This window comes from Panthera onca, chromosome A2 (assembly GCF_046562875.1).
Source record: "Panthera onca isolate mPanOnc1 chromosome A2, mPanOnc1 haplotype 2, whole genome shotgun sequence".
NCBI lineage: Eukaryota > Metazoa > Chordata > Mammalia > Carnivora > Felidae > Panthera > Panthera onca.
The window spans coordinates 147,146,655-147,161,938 of NC_138340.1; the positions used below are offsets into that span (position 1 = coordinate 147,146,655).

Genomic DNA, 15,284 nt, shown 5'->3' on the forward strand with positions numbered 1-15,284 from the left:
CGACTTCGCCTCAGGTCATGATCTCGCGGTCCGTGAGTTCGAGCCCCGCGTCGGGCTCTGTGCTGATAGCTCAGAGCCCGGAGCCTGTTTCAGATTCTGTGTCTCCCTCTCTCTGACCCTCCCCCGTTCATGCTCTGTCTCTCTCTGTCTCAAAAATAAACGTTAAAAAAAAATAAATAAAAAAAAAAAATGAGCTGCACACAGACACTTGAAGGGTGTGAGGGAGTCTAAGCAGCTAATTTGGGGAAGATAATTCCTAGCAAAGGGAGGGCTAGAAAAAGGACCTGAGGATGGGAACATTCTGGCTTTGTGTAGAACAGCAAGGAGGCCACTGTGGCTAGAGCAGAGGTAAAAATGTTCAGAGGAGTCAGAGATGAGGTCGGAGAGGTAAGAGCAGGGATTGGGAAATCATATGGTGAATGACTTCTTAAGTCACTGTTAGGACTTTGGTTTTCACTCTGAATGAATAAGGAGCCAGTTCAGGGTATTGTGCAAAGGAATGATAAGATGTGCTTTATGTCTTACCTAAGATCACTAAGATCTAAGATTATTCTGACTGCTGTATTGAGAATAGACTAAAGGAGAATAAGAATGGAGGCAGAGAGGCCTGTAAGGGAGACCACAGAAATTCTAAGGAAGGGATTATTGTAGCTCAGACCCAGTAGCAGCAGTAGAAATAGTGAGAAGTAGAGTAGATCAGATTCTCAGTAGATGTTAACGGTGGAATCACCAGTGGGAATGCAAACTCTGGTGCAGCCACTGTGGAAAACAGTGTAGAGTTTCCTCAGAAAGTTAAAAGTAGAACTACCCTATGATCCAGCAGTTGCACTACTATTTACCCAAAGAATACAAAAATGCTAATTTAAAGGGATACATGCATGCACTTTGATATTTATAGCAGCATTATCTATAATAGGCAAATTATGGAAACAGCCCATGTGTGCATCGATTGATATTATGTGTGTGTGTGTGTGTGCGCGTACACGTATATACAGTGGAATATTATCAGCCATAAAAAAGAATGAAATCTTGCCATTTGCAATGACATGGACAGATCTAGAGAATATTATGCTAAATGGGTAAGTCTGAGAAAGACAAATACCATATGATTTTACTCAATGTGTGGAATTTAAGAAACAAATGAGCAAAGGGGAAGAAAAAGGAGAGGCAAACCAAGAAACAGACTCTCTCTTTTTTTTTTTAAGGAATCTCTGCACCCAACATGGGGTTCAAACCCATAACCCAGAGATCAGGAGTCACACCCTCTACCACCTGAATCAGCCAGGTGCCCCCAAAGACTCTTAACTATAGAAAACAAACTAACGGTTACCAGAAAGGAGGTGGGTGAGAGTGGGTTAAGTCAATGATGGAGATTAAGGAATCCTCTTGTGATGAACACGGTGATGTATGAAGTGTTGAATCACGATGCTGTACACTTGAAACCAATATTACACTGTATGTTAACTAACTGAAAATTAAAAACTTTTTTAAAAAGTAGAACCAACAGAATTTTATGATCGACTGGATGTAGTGTTTGAAAAAAATGACTCCAAAGTTACTAGTCTTAGTGGATGGAGTTACCATCAACTGAAATGAGAAAGCTGTGGGTCATCCCAGTTTGGGGTGCTGGGTGTGGACTCCTGACTGGGACCAGGAGTATAATGTTGGATATATCTTCAGTTTGAGATGCTTGTGGAACAGCCAGCCTTATACATTGAGGTGATAGTTAGATATTCAAGTTTGGCTTTATTCAGATTATATAGTATCACTTGATACCTGTTAAAATCCTAGGTCAGTACATACCAGTTCCACTAAATCAGGTTGTTAAAATAATAGTTTTCTCCCTACCCTTCCACATGTAGAACCAGTAATGTTTATCTTTCACCTTGGATGTCAGAAAAGAGGAGCAAATTAACCCTAAAATAAGTAGAAGATTGGAAAATAATGAACTAGGAAACAAATAATAGAAAAAAATGTTTTAAGTGAAAAGTTGGTTCTTTGAAAAGGTGAATAAAATAGCCAAACTTAGGAAGAAAAAAAATAGTGAAAATATAAGTTGTCAACATTATTACAGACCCTATATATATTAAAAGAGACTAAGGAGATATTATGAACTACCAACAAATTCAACTTGCTGAAATGGACAAATTCCTTGGAAGGCACAACAAAACAGACACAAGAAGAATTAGAAAATATTAAGGAACTCCATATCAGTTACAGACATAGATTGAATTTGTAATTAAAAACTTTGGGGGGCACTTGAGTGGCTCAGTCAGTTAAGCATCCGACTCTTGATTTAAGCTCAGGTCATGATCTTATGGTTTAATTTAAAGGGTAAATTCCAGTGACTTGAGTTCCAGCCCCACATTGGGCTCTGCTCACAGCGTGGAGCCTGCTTGGGATTCTTTTTCCCTGAACCTTCTGCCCCTTCCTCTCTCTCTTTCTCTTTCTCTCTCTTAAAATAAATAAGCTTAAAAAACAAACAAACAAACAAAACACAACTTTCAGGGCACCTAGTCATGATCCCGGGACCCTGGGATAGAGCCCCCACATTGGGCTCTGTGCTGAACAGGGAGCCTGCTTAAGATTCTCCCCTCCCCCTCCCTCACTCTTACTCCTTTCCTCTCCCCCACTCAGTCCCTCCTCCACTTGCTGTCTCACCCATGCTGTCTCTAAAATAAAAAAAAAAAACACTTTCAAAGTGTTTTTTGAAAGAAAAGAAAACTGGACTCTTGATGGCTATCTCACTAAATTCATTCAGGAATGAAGGAAGTAAAAATAGCAACTCTTCATAGACTCTAAGAAAGGAGAGGAAGACAGAACACTTTCTACATCCTGTTATGAAGCACCTTGACTGATATCAAAAACCCAACAAAAATACTACAAGCAAAGAAAACTATAAACCTCTTGTGTTATTATAAAACTATAATACCTCTTGTGAATGGAGATGCAAAATTCTTAATAAAATTTTATCTAATCAAATCCAGCAATATATAAAAAGGTTAATGCATAATAACTGAGAGTATATTCTAGGAATATAAAGTCTGTTTAACATTTGAAAATCAGTCATTCACCACATTGATAGAATGAAGGAGAAGAACCTTAGATCATCTCAATAAGTGGAGAATAAGCATTTGACAAAATTTAAAACCCATTTATGATAAAAAAAAAAAAACAAAAAAACTAGCAGACAAGGAATGAAAAGAACCTTCCTAAGTCTCATAAAGGGCATCTATGAAGCTCTCACTCCTAATTAATTATAAAACTCTTTCCCTAAAGATTAAGACAAGGAAAGGATGCCTGTTATCAACAGACATCCTCTACTCAGCATTGTACCAGAAGTTATAGCTAGTGCAATCAGGTAAGAAAAAGGAATAAGCAGTGTATGGATTGGAAAGGGAAAAGCAGAATTGTGTGTATAGATCACATTATTGTGTATATGGAAAACCCTGTGCAGTCCGCAAAACAATATGCTAAAATAAGTGAATTTAGCAAGGTTACAGAATACAAGGTCAATAGGGGGGAAAAGTGATTATTTTTATATTAGCAATGAACAATTAGAAAATAAGAATTTTTCAGGGTGCCTGGGTGGCTCAGTTGGTTGAGCGTCCGACTTCGGCTCAGGTCATGATCTCACAGTTTGTGGGTTCAAGCCCCGCATTGGGCTCTGTGCTGACAGCTTAGAACCTGGAGCCTGCTTCGGATACTGTGTCTCCCTCTCTCTCTGCTCCTCCCCCGCTCATGCTCTGTCTCTCTCTCATTGAAAAATAAACAAAAACAGGGGCGCCTGGGTGGCTCAGTCGGTTAAGCCTCTGACTTCAGCTCAGGTCACGATCTCGCGGTCTGTGAGTTCGAGCCCCGCATCGGGCTCTGGGCTGATGGCTCAGAGCCTGGAGCCTGCTTCCGATTCTGTGTCTCCCTCTCTCTCTGCCCCTCCCCCGTTCATGCTCTGTCTCTCTCTGTCTCAAAAATAAATAAAGGTTAAAAAAAAATTTTTTTTAATAAAAACATTTTTTAAAATGTGTTTTTTAATAAAAAAAAAAAAAAAAAAGAAGGAGAAAATAAGAATTTTAGGGATGCCTGAGTGGCTCAGTGAGTTAAGCGTCTGAATTTGGTTCAGGTCATGATCTCACGGTTTGTGGGTTCGAGCCCCGTGTTGGACTCTGTGCTGACAGATCAGAGCCTGGAACCTGCTCGGATTCTGTGTCTCTCCTCTCTGTCTGATCCTCCCTGCTTGTGCTCTTATCTCTCAAAAATAAATAAACATTAAATTAAAAAAAAAAAGATGGACCTAAATATAAAACCTAAAACAATAAAGCTTCAAGAAGAAAACATCTTCACAACCTTGGCATAGGCAGAGATTTCATGGACATGACACAAAGGCACTAACCCTAAAAGTAAAAAGCCTGCTAAGTTGGATTTCATCAGAAGTAAAATTTCATTAGAAGACTTTAGAAAAATGGACAAGCCACAGACTAAATAATATTTGCAGTAAATATATTTGACAGAGGACTAATACCCAGAATTTTTTTTTTAATTTACATTCAAATTAGTTAGCATATAGTGCAACAATGATTTCAGGAGTAGATTCCTTAATGCCCTTTACCCATTTAGTCTATCCCCCCCCCCCCCCCCACAACCCCTCCAGTAACCCTCTGTTCTCCATATTTAGGAGTCTCTTATGTTTTGTCCCCCTCCCTATTTTTTTATTATTTTTGCTTCCCTTCCTTTGTGTTCATCTATATGGAGTATATATACACTCCATCGTATATATATATACCACGTCTTCTTTATCCATTCATCCGTCGATGAACATTTGGGCTCTTTCTATACTTTGGCTATTGTTGATAGTGCTGTTATAAACATTGGGGTGCATGTACCCTTTTGAAACAGCATACCCGTATCCCTTGGATAAATACCTAGTTGTGCAATTGCCGGGTCATAGGGTAGTTCTATTTTCAACTTTTTGAGGAACCTCCATACTGGTTTCCAGAGTGGCTGCACCAGCTTGCATTCTCACCAGCAGTGCAAAAGAGATCCTCTTTCTCCACATCCTCGCCAATATCTGTTGTTGCCTGAGTTGTTAATGTTAGCCATTCTGACAGGTGTGAGGTCATATCTCATTGTGGGTTTGATTTGTATTTCCCTGATGATGAGTGATATTTTTTCATGTGTGTGTTAGCCATCTGGATGCCTTCCTTGGAAAAGTATCTATTCATGTCTTTTGCCCATTTCTTCACTGGATTATTTGGTTTTTTTGGTTGTTGAGTTTGATAAGTTCTTTATAGATTTTGGATACTAACCCTTTATCTGATATGTCATTTGCAAATATCTTCTCTCATTCCATCAGTTGCCTTTTAGTTTTGCTGATTGTTTCCTTCACCATGCAGAAGCTTTTTATTTTGATGAGGTCCCAATAGTTCATTTTTGCTTTTGTTTTCCTTGCCTCTGGAGACATGTTGAGTAAGAAGTTGCTGCGGCCAAGATCAAAGAGGTTTTTGCCTGCTTTCTTCTCAAGGATTTTGATGGCTTCCTGGCTTACATTTAGGTCTTTCATCCATTTTGAGTTTATTTTTGTGTATGGTGTAAGAAAGTGGTCCAGGTTCGTTTTTCTGTGTATCTCTGTCCAGTTTTCTCAGCACCACTTGCTAAAGAAACTGTCTTTATTCCATTGGCAGAATATTTTCTAAGAGTGGGGAATTTTTTTTTAAATTTTTTTTAACGTTTATTTATTGAGAGAGACAGAGCATGAACTGGGGGAGGGACAGAGAGAGAAGGAGACAGAATCCGAAGCAGGCTCTAGGCTATGACCTGTCAGCACAGAGCCCAACGCGGGGCTCAAACTCACGAAACATGAGATCATGATCTGAGCCAAAGTCCAGCGCTTAACCAACTGAACCACCCAGGCACACCCCACCCCGAGAATATTTAAAAAAAACAAAACAAAAACACTTCCCATGTATCTTAAATTCTTCCTTTTTTCCCTTTTTTCCTAACTCTTGCTTAAATAATTACTTCTGGAATACTTGTCCAGTCTCTGCCCTTCAAAAGGCCATAAGTCAGAGCTTACAAATATTGATGTGTTGAGGCGCCTGGGTGGCTCAGTTGGTTGAGCGTCCGACTTCGGCTCAGGTCATGATCTCACAGTCTGTGAGTTCGAGCCCCGCGTCGGGCTCTGTGCCGACAGCTCAGAGCCTGGAGCCTGCTTCAGATTCTGTGTCTTACTCTCTCTGACCCTCCCCCGTTCACGCTCTGTCTCTGTCTTAAAAATAAATAAACATTAAAAATTTTTTTTTTTTTTTTTTTTTTAAGAAGAAAAATCTGGGGCACCTGGGTAGCTCAGTCAGTTAAGCATCCGACTTCGGCTCAGGTCGTGATCTTGTGGTTCGTGAGTTCAAGCCCCATTTAGGGCTCTGTGCTGTCAGCTCAGAGCCTGGAGCCTGCTTCAGATTCTGTGTCTCTCTCTCTCTCTCTCTCTCTCTCTCTCTCTGCCCCTCCCCTGCTTGCGCTCTGTCTCTCTCTGCCTCTCAAAAACAAATGAATGTTAAAAAAATAATAATAAAAAGAAAAATCAGCATATTTTTTTAAATGTAGTGTTCTTGCTACTATTTAATGAACAGACTTCTGCAGCACATGTGCAGAGATCTACAGTGGCTAATAAATGGTCAAACTGACACGTAATTTTTCTCTAATATGCTTAGTCAGCTAATTTGCTTCTATTTTTCTTTTACAGTTTCAGCTCCTAGCTTCTGCTCTATTCAAATCTGGTTCAGATTTTACAGCTCTAGGTAAGTATTCCAGCCTAGTTTATCTAGCTTACATGCCCTACCATTTGGGGGATTGGATTTTGGTTTCTTTTAAGTGAAACATCAGGCGAGATGTTCATCTAAACAAAACAAGTTTCAAGGTAGCCTGCAAAATTTCTAATAACCTGCTACAGAGTTATTTTCCAAGCATCAGTCACCAGTTCATGGGTCAGTTTGCAGTTCCTGTTACACCAATTGCTGGGTTCTTATGCAAACACATGGCAGTAGAAGCATGATCAAAATAAATTAACTCGTATAGCATGGTTTTGGAATGTAGGTGTACTACTCATACACTTAACTATTAGATGACACTTCTTGGTGGGATGATTTTTCCTCTCAGTTTATTCTTTGTGGAATCAACAGATTGGTGATGGGTAGGCAATGACAAAATCATTTTGAGATCAGAGAAAATGCATTATCTCTTCCCTGAAAATGCCAAATTTTGTATGCTGTTATTTTAATTGTTTAAGATAAACTCTACTTGAAACTCCAGTGTTTCTCAGACACTCCAGATATGGGCATCAGTCTCCATTTAGGAGTACTCTCATTTAGTATCAATGGATTATTAATGTAACTAGACTGTAGTGAAGTGGGGAATCTTACAGAATCCAGTAGAAATCAGGTGAATTTTCAAGAATCTTTTTGTTAGGATACATCATTATGATAGCTTTATGTTTTCAACAATGCTGTAGGCTTTTGAAGTAGGGGAATTTCCAGCCCCCCTCTTGGCATTACAAAATACAGTCACGTGGTAAATGCTTATTAATTCCATTCATGCCACTGCTGTTATAATTTGCCTTAGAGCTGAACAGTAGTATTGAGATTTTCCAGTATATGAAATACAGATACTAGTCTTTATCTCTAGCATAAAATAACACTTTGGGATAGCAATTTAATTTCTTCATCATCCTTATGTCTCCTAAAGGTGAGCTATACCTCAAAGGAACAGAACATATATAATTCTGGTGTTTTTCAGTGGGATGGGAAAGAATAGCAATTTTCCTTGGGGTCTTGCCCTTTCTTATTCCATAACCAGTAATCAAGGCTTCTCCACTGATAGAGGCACCTCTAGTCCTGAGTTCTAATTCCAGAACACATAGGATTCCACAGGGTAGGACTGAGCACACTTTGCTATAAAACATAGGTTCTCTGAAAATTTAGATAATTGTTTAGCACTATTCCATACAAATATTTTGAGGCTAACAGAGAGCTTAACCCTGTGATGAAGAATTTAAGTATAAGCGTTATTTTAGAAAGTCCATACCCTTGTGAATTTCATCATTTGAGACAGAGATTTAGTGATACATGAATTAGGAACTTGGCACATAGATATTGTTCGAATGAACGTGTGCCTTGTTATGCATGGATACCACAGCCCAGGGCCATTATTTCTATTTTATTGGTGAGCAGCACTAAAATGTCTCTGGCTGACTTATATTTAGCCTTTAGAACAAAAATTTCTTGGCAGTCATTTAAATATGTTAGGTTGGTGTCAGCAAATATTTTACCTTTAACTTAACTCCTTTCTTTGGTCTCTTCCCCATTCACTGCCAGCTAATATATTTTTTAGGAACAGTTTGTTTTACTTGGATTCCAAGCAAACCTCAGATACACTGAGAACAATACAAACAATAGAAAAAAATACAAAAAGAAATTCCTGTGGGGTTTCACTTCCTACCTTGTTTGAAGGAGGCAGTATGTTTAGTAGTTAGAGATGAGAGTGTAGGAGAGTGATTAAGAGTCAGAATCTAGGTTCAGATATCAATTCTGCCACTTGCTAATTTCAACCAAATTAATTTCAAAAAGCTACCTTGAGGGGTGCCTGGGTGCCTAAGTCGGTTCAGTGTCCAACTCTTGATCTCAGCTCAGATCTTAATCTCAGGGTCGTGAGTTCTAGCCCCACATTGGGCTCCACACTGAGTGTGAAGCCTACTTAAAAAAAGTGACCTCTTGCAAGTACCTTTCTTTTTAATATTTTTTTAAATTTTTAACATTTATTTATTATTTTTGAGAGACAGAGTGTGAGCAGGGGAGGGGCAGAGAGAGAGAAGGAGACACAGAATCCAAAGCAAGTTTCAGGCTCCAAGCTGTCAGCACAGAGCCTGATGGGGAGTTTGAACCCACAAGCCGTGAGATCGTCACCTGAGCCTCCCAGGTGCCCCCAGCAAGTCACCTCTCTAATATTTAATTTTCTCCATTTATAAAATGGAGGTAATAAGAGTACTTACCATAAGTTGAGAGAATTAGGTGAAATAATTATGGCGAACACTTAACACAATAAAACAGTAAGTGCCCCATTCAGAGTACTATTAATATTACCTCCCTCAAAAACATAATCTTCTTGGGGTACCTGGGTGGCTCAGTCGGTTAAGCATCGGAAGCTTGGTTTCGGGCTCAGGTCATGATCTCACGAACCATGAGTTCAAGCTGCACATCGGGCTCTGTGCTGACAGCTCGGAGCCTGCTTAGCGATTCTCTCCCTCTCTCTCTGCCCCTCTGGGTGCATGCTCTGTCTCTCAAAATAAATAAATTAAAAAACAGAAAAGGATTTTTAAAAAAATGTAATCTTCTTTGTAACACTGGTAAGTTCGGATGAAAGGCAAATTCGGACTTTATGCCAATTTTAATAAGGAGAAATTTGGTATTTATAAACAAAATGTATTTTCCTTAATGTTTCATGCCTACTTCAAGTTCCTGACTCTTGTTTATTTCCCATCAGATTGTCTTATCTTCACTCCACTTAGAGTTGAAATCAAGTGGGGTATTTCACGTGTAGATATATACATTTTTTAAGATTTTTATTTTTGAGTAATCTCTACACCCAATGTGGGCCTCAAACTCACAACCCTGAGATTGAGTCACATGCTTCACCAACTGAGCCAGTCCAGTGTCTCTAGTTGTATACATTTTTTTCATGTATAGATAAACTAAATACTTCATTTTCTAAATTCTCCAAAAAATTTGCCTCTGCTAAAGTTTCTGACAGACTTCCTTCCAAATTGCTTCTCTTAACCTCCTAGTGAGAATTAATTATTGACTAATGTCCTTTGTACCTTGAAGAATTAGAAAAATGGAAAGTGATTTACAGACAGCTGACATCTTAATTTTGAAAAATGACAGACTTCAGAGCAAAATAACCTCTGGGGATCTTTAGAGCTTCTGGTGGCTGTGGGCACTTTTAAGCTTGAACTCAGACATTTTGCTGATTTTTAGAGCTGTATCTTGGTTCCAGAAAGTATGCATTGGTACAGTTTAAGCGTACTTTCGGCAAGGTATGTGAGAACTAGGAAACAATCTGTCCTGTAGAGCATTTTGCCTTTTTCTTTTTTTTTTCTTTTTTTTTTTTTTTTTTTGGAAGGAGAGAGAGAGATTGAGAGAGAGTCAGTCAGTTGGGTGTCCGACTTCAGCTCAGGTTATGATCTCGTGGCTCATGAGTTTGAGCCCCACGTCAGGCTCTGTGCTGACAGCTCAGAGCCTGGAGCCTGTTTCAGATTCTGTGTCTCCCTCTCTCTCTGCCCCTCCCCCACTTGCACTCTGTCTCTCTCTCTCAGGAATGAATAAACATGAAAAAAAAATTTTTTTAATAAAAGATACTTTCTTCAACCTCCTGTCTGTAACCCACATGTTTACAGATACTTTTTATATAATAGTGAATTTATTATTAGCAATAGAAAGTATAAATAAACTTATATCCAGGAGAAAAATGTAAATAGGAAAACTTACCTAGTCCGTATAGGATATTAAGTTAAAAGTATTGTATATTCCTGGGGCGCCTGGGTGGCGCAGTCGGTTAAGCGTCCGACTTCAGCCAGGTCACGATCTCGCGGTCCGCGAGTTCGAGCCCCGCGTCAGGCTCTGGGCTGATGGCTCGGAGCCTGGAGCCTGTTTCCGATTCTGTGTCTCCCTCTCTCTCTGCCCCTCCCCCGTTCATGCTCTGTCTCTCTCTGTCCCAAAAATAAAAAAAAAAAAAAAAAAAAAAAAAAAAAAAAAAAAAAGTATTGTATATTCCTAATAGTTCACTTTTCTTTTTACAGCAGTCATTATCTTTAGTCATGATAGTAGCAATAAAGTGATAGTTAGTATTTATTGAGCACTTCTATGGGGCCAGGTACTATTCTAAGTACTGTACATGTCTTAACTCATTTAATCTAGATAATAATCCTATGAAGTAGTTACTGTTGTGAGGCCCTTTTATATATGAAGAAACTAGGACGCTTGCCCAGGAATAGTGCTGGTGAATGGCCAAACAAGGATAGAAACTTGAATAGTATGGCTTCAGAGCTCGCTCTCTATAAACTACCAACTATACTGCTTCTCATTGAGCTCTACCAGTTTCTACTACTCTGATTAATTTCTTATTCCATTTTATGATGAAAATCAAGTGAAAGAAACATTGATTAGGAGTGTGAGATTTATGATAATCAATGTAACCGTTTTTGTCCCAGCTCTGCCTTTTAATTAGTCATGTTACGTTCCTAGTGCCTACACTTTTTAATGTATTTTTTAAAAAAACATTGACTACAGATAAAGCTTAAGATTCTTCCTGAACAACTTTCCTCAGCTCTGTCTCCTCTCAAGTGTAACCTTTCATATCTGGCAGATCTTTACACAAACACACATATACACACAACCATATACACAGATATACAAATACAGCTGATTCTCTTTATTTACAGTAGTTCTGTTAAGTCATCAGTCTGTTCTGTTACGGCTGAATTAGTGAATACTGAACCATTACCCTATGGGACATAGGGAGTTAAGTTCCTTATATTGTTCATTCATTAACATTGAACTCAGGCAATAGCACTGTAACTCTTTCCTCAAAGAAGCTTGTCTTAACACACACATTTTCTCCATAAGGCACGTTATGGCCTTTTTGCATTTAAGAACACTAGACAACACTTCAGCGCTACACTTGGGGGATCATTTTAAGCAGTGAAGTCACCAACAAAAAGCACACAATGCAAAAAACATGACACCAATAGACCAAAAAGGACGCTTGTTTATAATGTGAGAGGTGAAAAAAGAAGGCAGAGCATCACCCAGTTCATCCTCAGCTGAGAACGTGTGTGTATTTTCACAGCTGTCCACTTGTCTGTGCAAGACCACATAGTGCCACAAGTATTGATTTTGAGTTTCAGCTAAATTTTAATGGGCAGACAAATGCACAAATATCTGAATAATAAGGATGGACTGTACACACGGACACAGATGTATAGTTTTGTATGTTCTGGTTTTATTACACAATGTAAAATATGTATTCTACAACATAACATTTTAAAATTTAATGATGTGGCATGGAGATGTTTGCAAGAAACTGTAATCTATTGTATTCTTATTGAGTGATATATGATATTCCATAATAGGATCTACCATAATTTAAACATTCATCTAATGATAGTGTAAATTTCAGTCTTCTCACTGGTAAATGGTGAATAAAAATAAAACCTGTTCAGATGGTAACTATACTTACTGTGAGGAGTATTGAATAATGTATGGAATTGTTAAGTAAAAATCACCGCATTGTGGGGCACCTAGGTGGCTCAGTTGGTTGAGTGTCTGGCTGTTAATTTCAGCTTAGGTCATGGTCCCAGGGTCATGGGATCAAGCCCCATGTCAGTCTTTGTGCTGACTGTGAAGCCTACTTAAGATTCATTCATTCATTCATTCAATCATTCTCTCTTTCTCTCTCTCCCCACCCCCCCCCACTGCTCTTCTCCCCTGCTCACATATACCCACTCTCTCTCTCTCTCTCTCTCTCTCTCTCTCTCAAATTTAAAAAAAAAAATCACTAAGTTGTACACTTGAAACTAACATAACATTGTATGTCATTATACTCCAATGATAAAAATATTTAAGTCAAAAAATTAATTAAACATGTTCTTTTAAGGGTTAAAGAAACTTAGCACACTGCTTACAGTTTAAGCACTCAGTGAATATTTGTTAATAAAAATACATAAATGAGCTTTGGAGTCAGACAGACATGGGTCCACGTTCTATTCTCTTCTCTCACCAGCTGTGAGATCTTACTAAATTACTGAATCTCTCTAACCTGTCTCACACGAAAGGGGAGTTTATGATAAACGCTTCATTATTTTTTTTATAAGAATGAAATGTGGCCATGCATAAACTACCTAGCACACAGCAGGAACTCAGTGTTTCCCTCCCTCTTAAATCATTTAATCTCATGGAAATGTATTTACTTCATTTGATATTATTTCATAAGAAGACAGGTGTTTCATTAGTAATACATAGGTATTACTTCATTAGAGGATTACCACAGAATCAATATTTTCTCCTAAAAATAAAACATCACATTTTTACAAATATAGAAAATAAAACAAAGAAAGGAAAAACCTAAAAGTTGACTACAAACAGAAGCCTGTTTATCCAGTTGGTAACATTACCACCCAATAGCAGGGGGGAAGAGAGAAAATGTTTAGTACAATGCTTAGACCATACTCCTACTGAAATATATTTTAAAGACAGTGAAAGCAAAGAAATCTTGTGTTTTGTCTGTGGTGGTTTGGGTATAGTAAATCTGGAATGTGTTTTGTGTGTATTTCAGGTTGAGCAAATTAGTAAATATGATATTGCAGAATGTCAGTTTTCTTAGTGGAAGAAAGGAGGTACTATAAATAGGGAATGGGATAAGGAGAGGAAGAATCCTTTAACGTTCTTAAAAACTGAGAATCATCAATGAAATCATGAACTCATGATTTTGGCTTAAAAAAAGCTATATAATATGTGTGTACATATGTGGATAGGCCTAGAAACAGCACCACCCTTGGCAATTAGCACAACTGATCTTGGTTTCTAAATGTTATTCACCACTAAAAAGGAATAAGGCATCCTTGGGAAAATGGCTCATTCCAGAACTGTGTAAAGATGAGCTTGGATATCTTGTTGTGCCAGAAAGGAACAGAGTATTTAAAAAAAAAAATTTTTTTTTTTAATGTTTATTTATTTTTGAGAAACAGAGACAGAACGTGAGTGGGGGAGGAGCAGAGAGAGAGAGGGAGACACAGAATCCCAAACAGGCTCCAGGCTCCAAGCTGTCAGCACAGAACTGGACGTGGGGCTCGAACCCACAAACTACGAGATCATGACCTACGCTGGAGTCAGACACTCAACCAACTGAGCCACCCAGGTGCCCCGTTAATGGGAACATTTAAAAAAGACATAGAAACCAGCTCAAAAGAGCTCTCACTGGCCCAAACTGGGACAGTATGAGTATTAAAATGAATAATGACAGTAATAAATACAATATATTGAAGAAGAAAAGGATCCATGAGAGCATACTCATGCAAACAAATAAAATGGAAGGGAAAAAAAACTTTATAATTAATGTCAGTCAACAAATGTAGAATGAATTGTAATTAGAAAAACAGCATTATAGTTGTTTAGCAAGATATAATTATTTTAGCAAGAATCATCAGTGAATGCTAATATCATTGGGTGCAAGTCTCTTGGGGAACAGGATATTCACACAGTCTCAAATTGTATCCTCGTCAATATTTTAGTGGTAGAAAAGAACACCTTCACATTGGAAAAAAATTGGCTACCGTAGCTTAAGTGGTCAAAGTGAACATTGGGACACACTGATAGCATGTGCCTCCTGACATGATGCACTGAGAAGGACACAGTATCACTTATGTAGTATTCTTGCCAGAACTGCATAAATTTCATTCTGATCATGAGGAAGCAGTCAGACAACCCAAATCCAGCACATTCTGCTACATAACTGCTCTGTACTTTTCAAGAATATCAGTGTCAGGGTGCCTGGGTGACTCAGTTAAGCGTCCAACTTCGGCTCAAGTCATGATCTCACGGCTTGTGTGTTCGAGCCCCGTTTCAGGCTCTGTGCTGACAGCTCAGAGCCTGGAGCCTGCTTCAGATTCTGTGTCTCCCCTCCCCCACTCGTGCTCTGTCTCTCTCTCTCTCTCTCTCTCAAAAAATAAACATTAAAAAAAAAAAAAAAGAATATCAGTGCCATTAAAAAAAACAGAGGCTGAGGGGCACCTGGGTGGTTTAGTCTGTTAAGTATCTCTTTATCTCAGGTCAGGTTATGGTCTTGAGGTGGGATTGAGCCCTACATTGGGCTGGCTCCATGCTGAGTGTGAAGCCTGCTTGGGATTCTCTCTCCCCTTCTCTCTGCTTCTGCCCAACTTGTGTTCTTTCTCTCTCAAGATAAATAAATGGGTTTTTTTAATTAAAAAAAAAAAAAGGCTGAGGAACTATTCCAGGCCGAAGAGACTTGAAGGGGCGCCTGGATGGCTCATTTGGTTAAGCGTCTGACTCTCAGGCCATGATCTCACGGTTTTGTTGAGTTTGAGCCCTGCATCGGGCTTCACACTGGCAATGTGGAGACTGCTTGGGATTCTGTGTCTCCCTGTCTGTCTGCACCCCACCCCAACTTGCACTGTCTCTGTCTCAAAATAAATAATAAACTTTAAAAGACCCAAAAACTAGATACAG

General features: G+C 38.8%; 1 protein-coding gene across 3 annotated transcripts in view; it reads left to right on the plus strand.

Moving 5' to 3' along the window:
• The window catches only part of MKLN1 (muskelin 1), a 379,442-nt gene that overhangs the window by 349,033 nt on the left and 15,125 nt on the right, over positions 1-15,284 (plus strand). For all 3 annotated transcript variants that reach the window (XM_078439319.2, XM_060633171.3, XM_060633170.3), the window contains one exon: positions 6,734-6,788. In XM_078439319.2, coding sequence (XP_078295445.1) covers positions 6,734-6,788 — 55 coding nt within the window. The remainder of the gene's footprint in view (positions 1-6,733; positions 6,789-15,284) is intronic.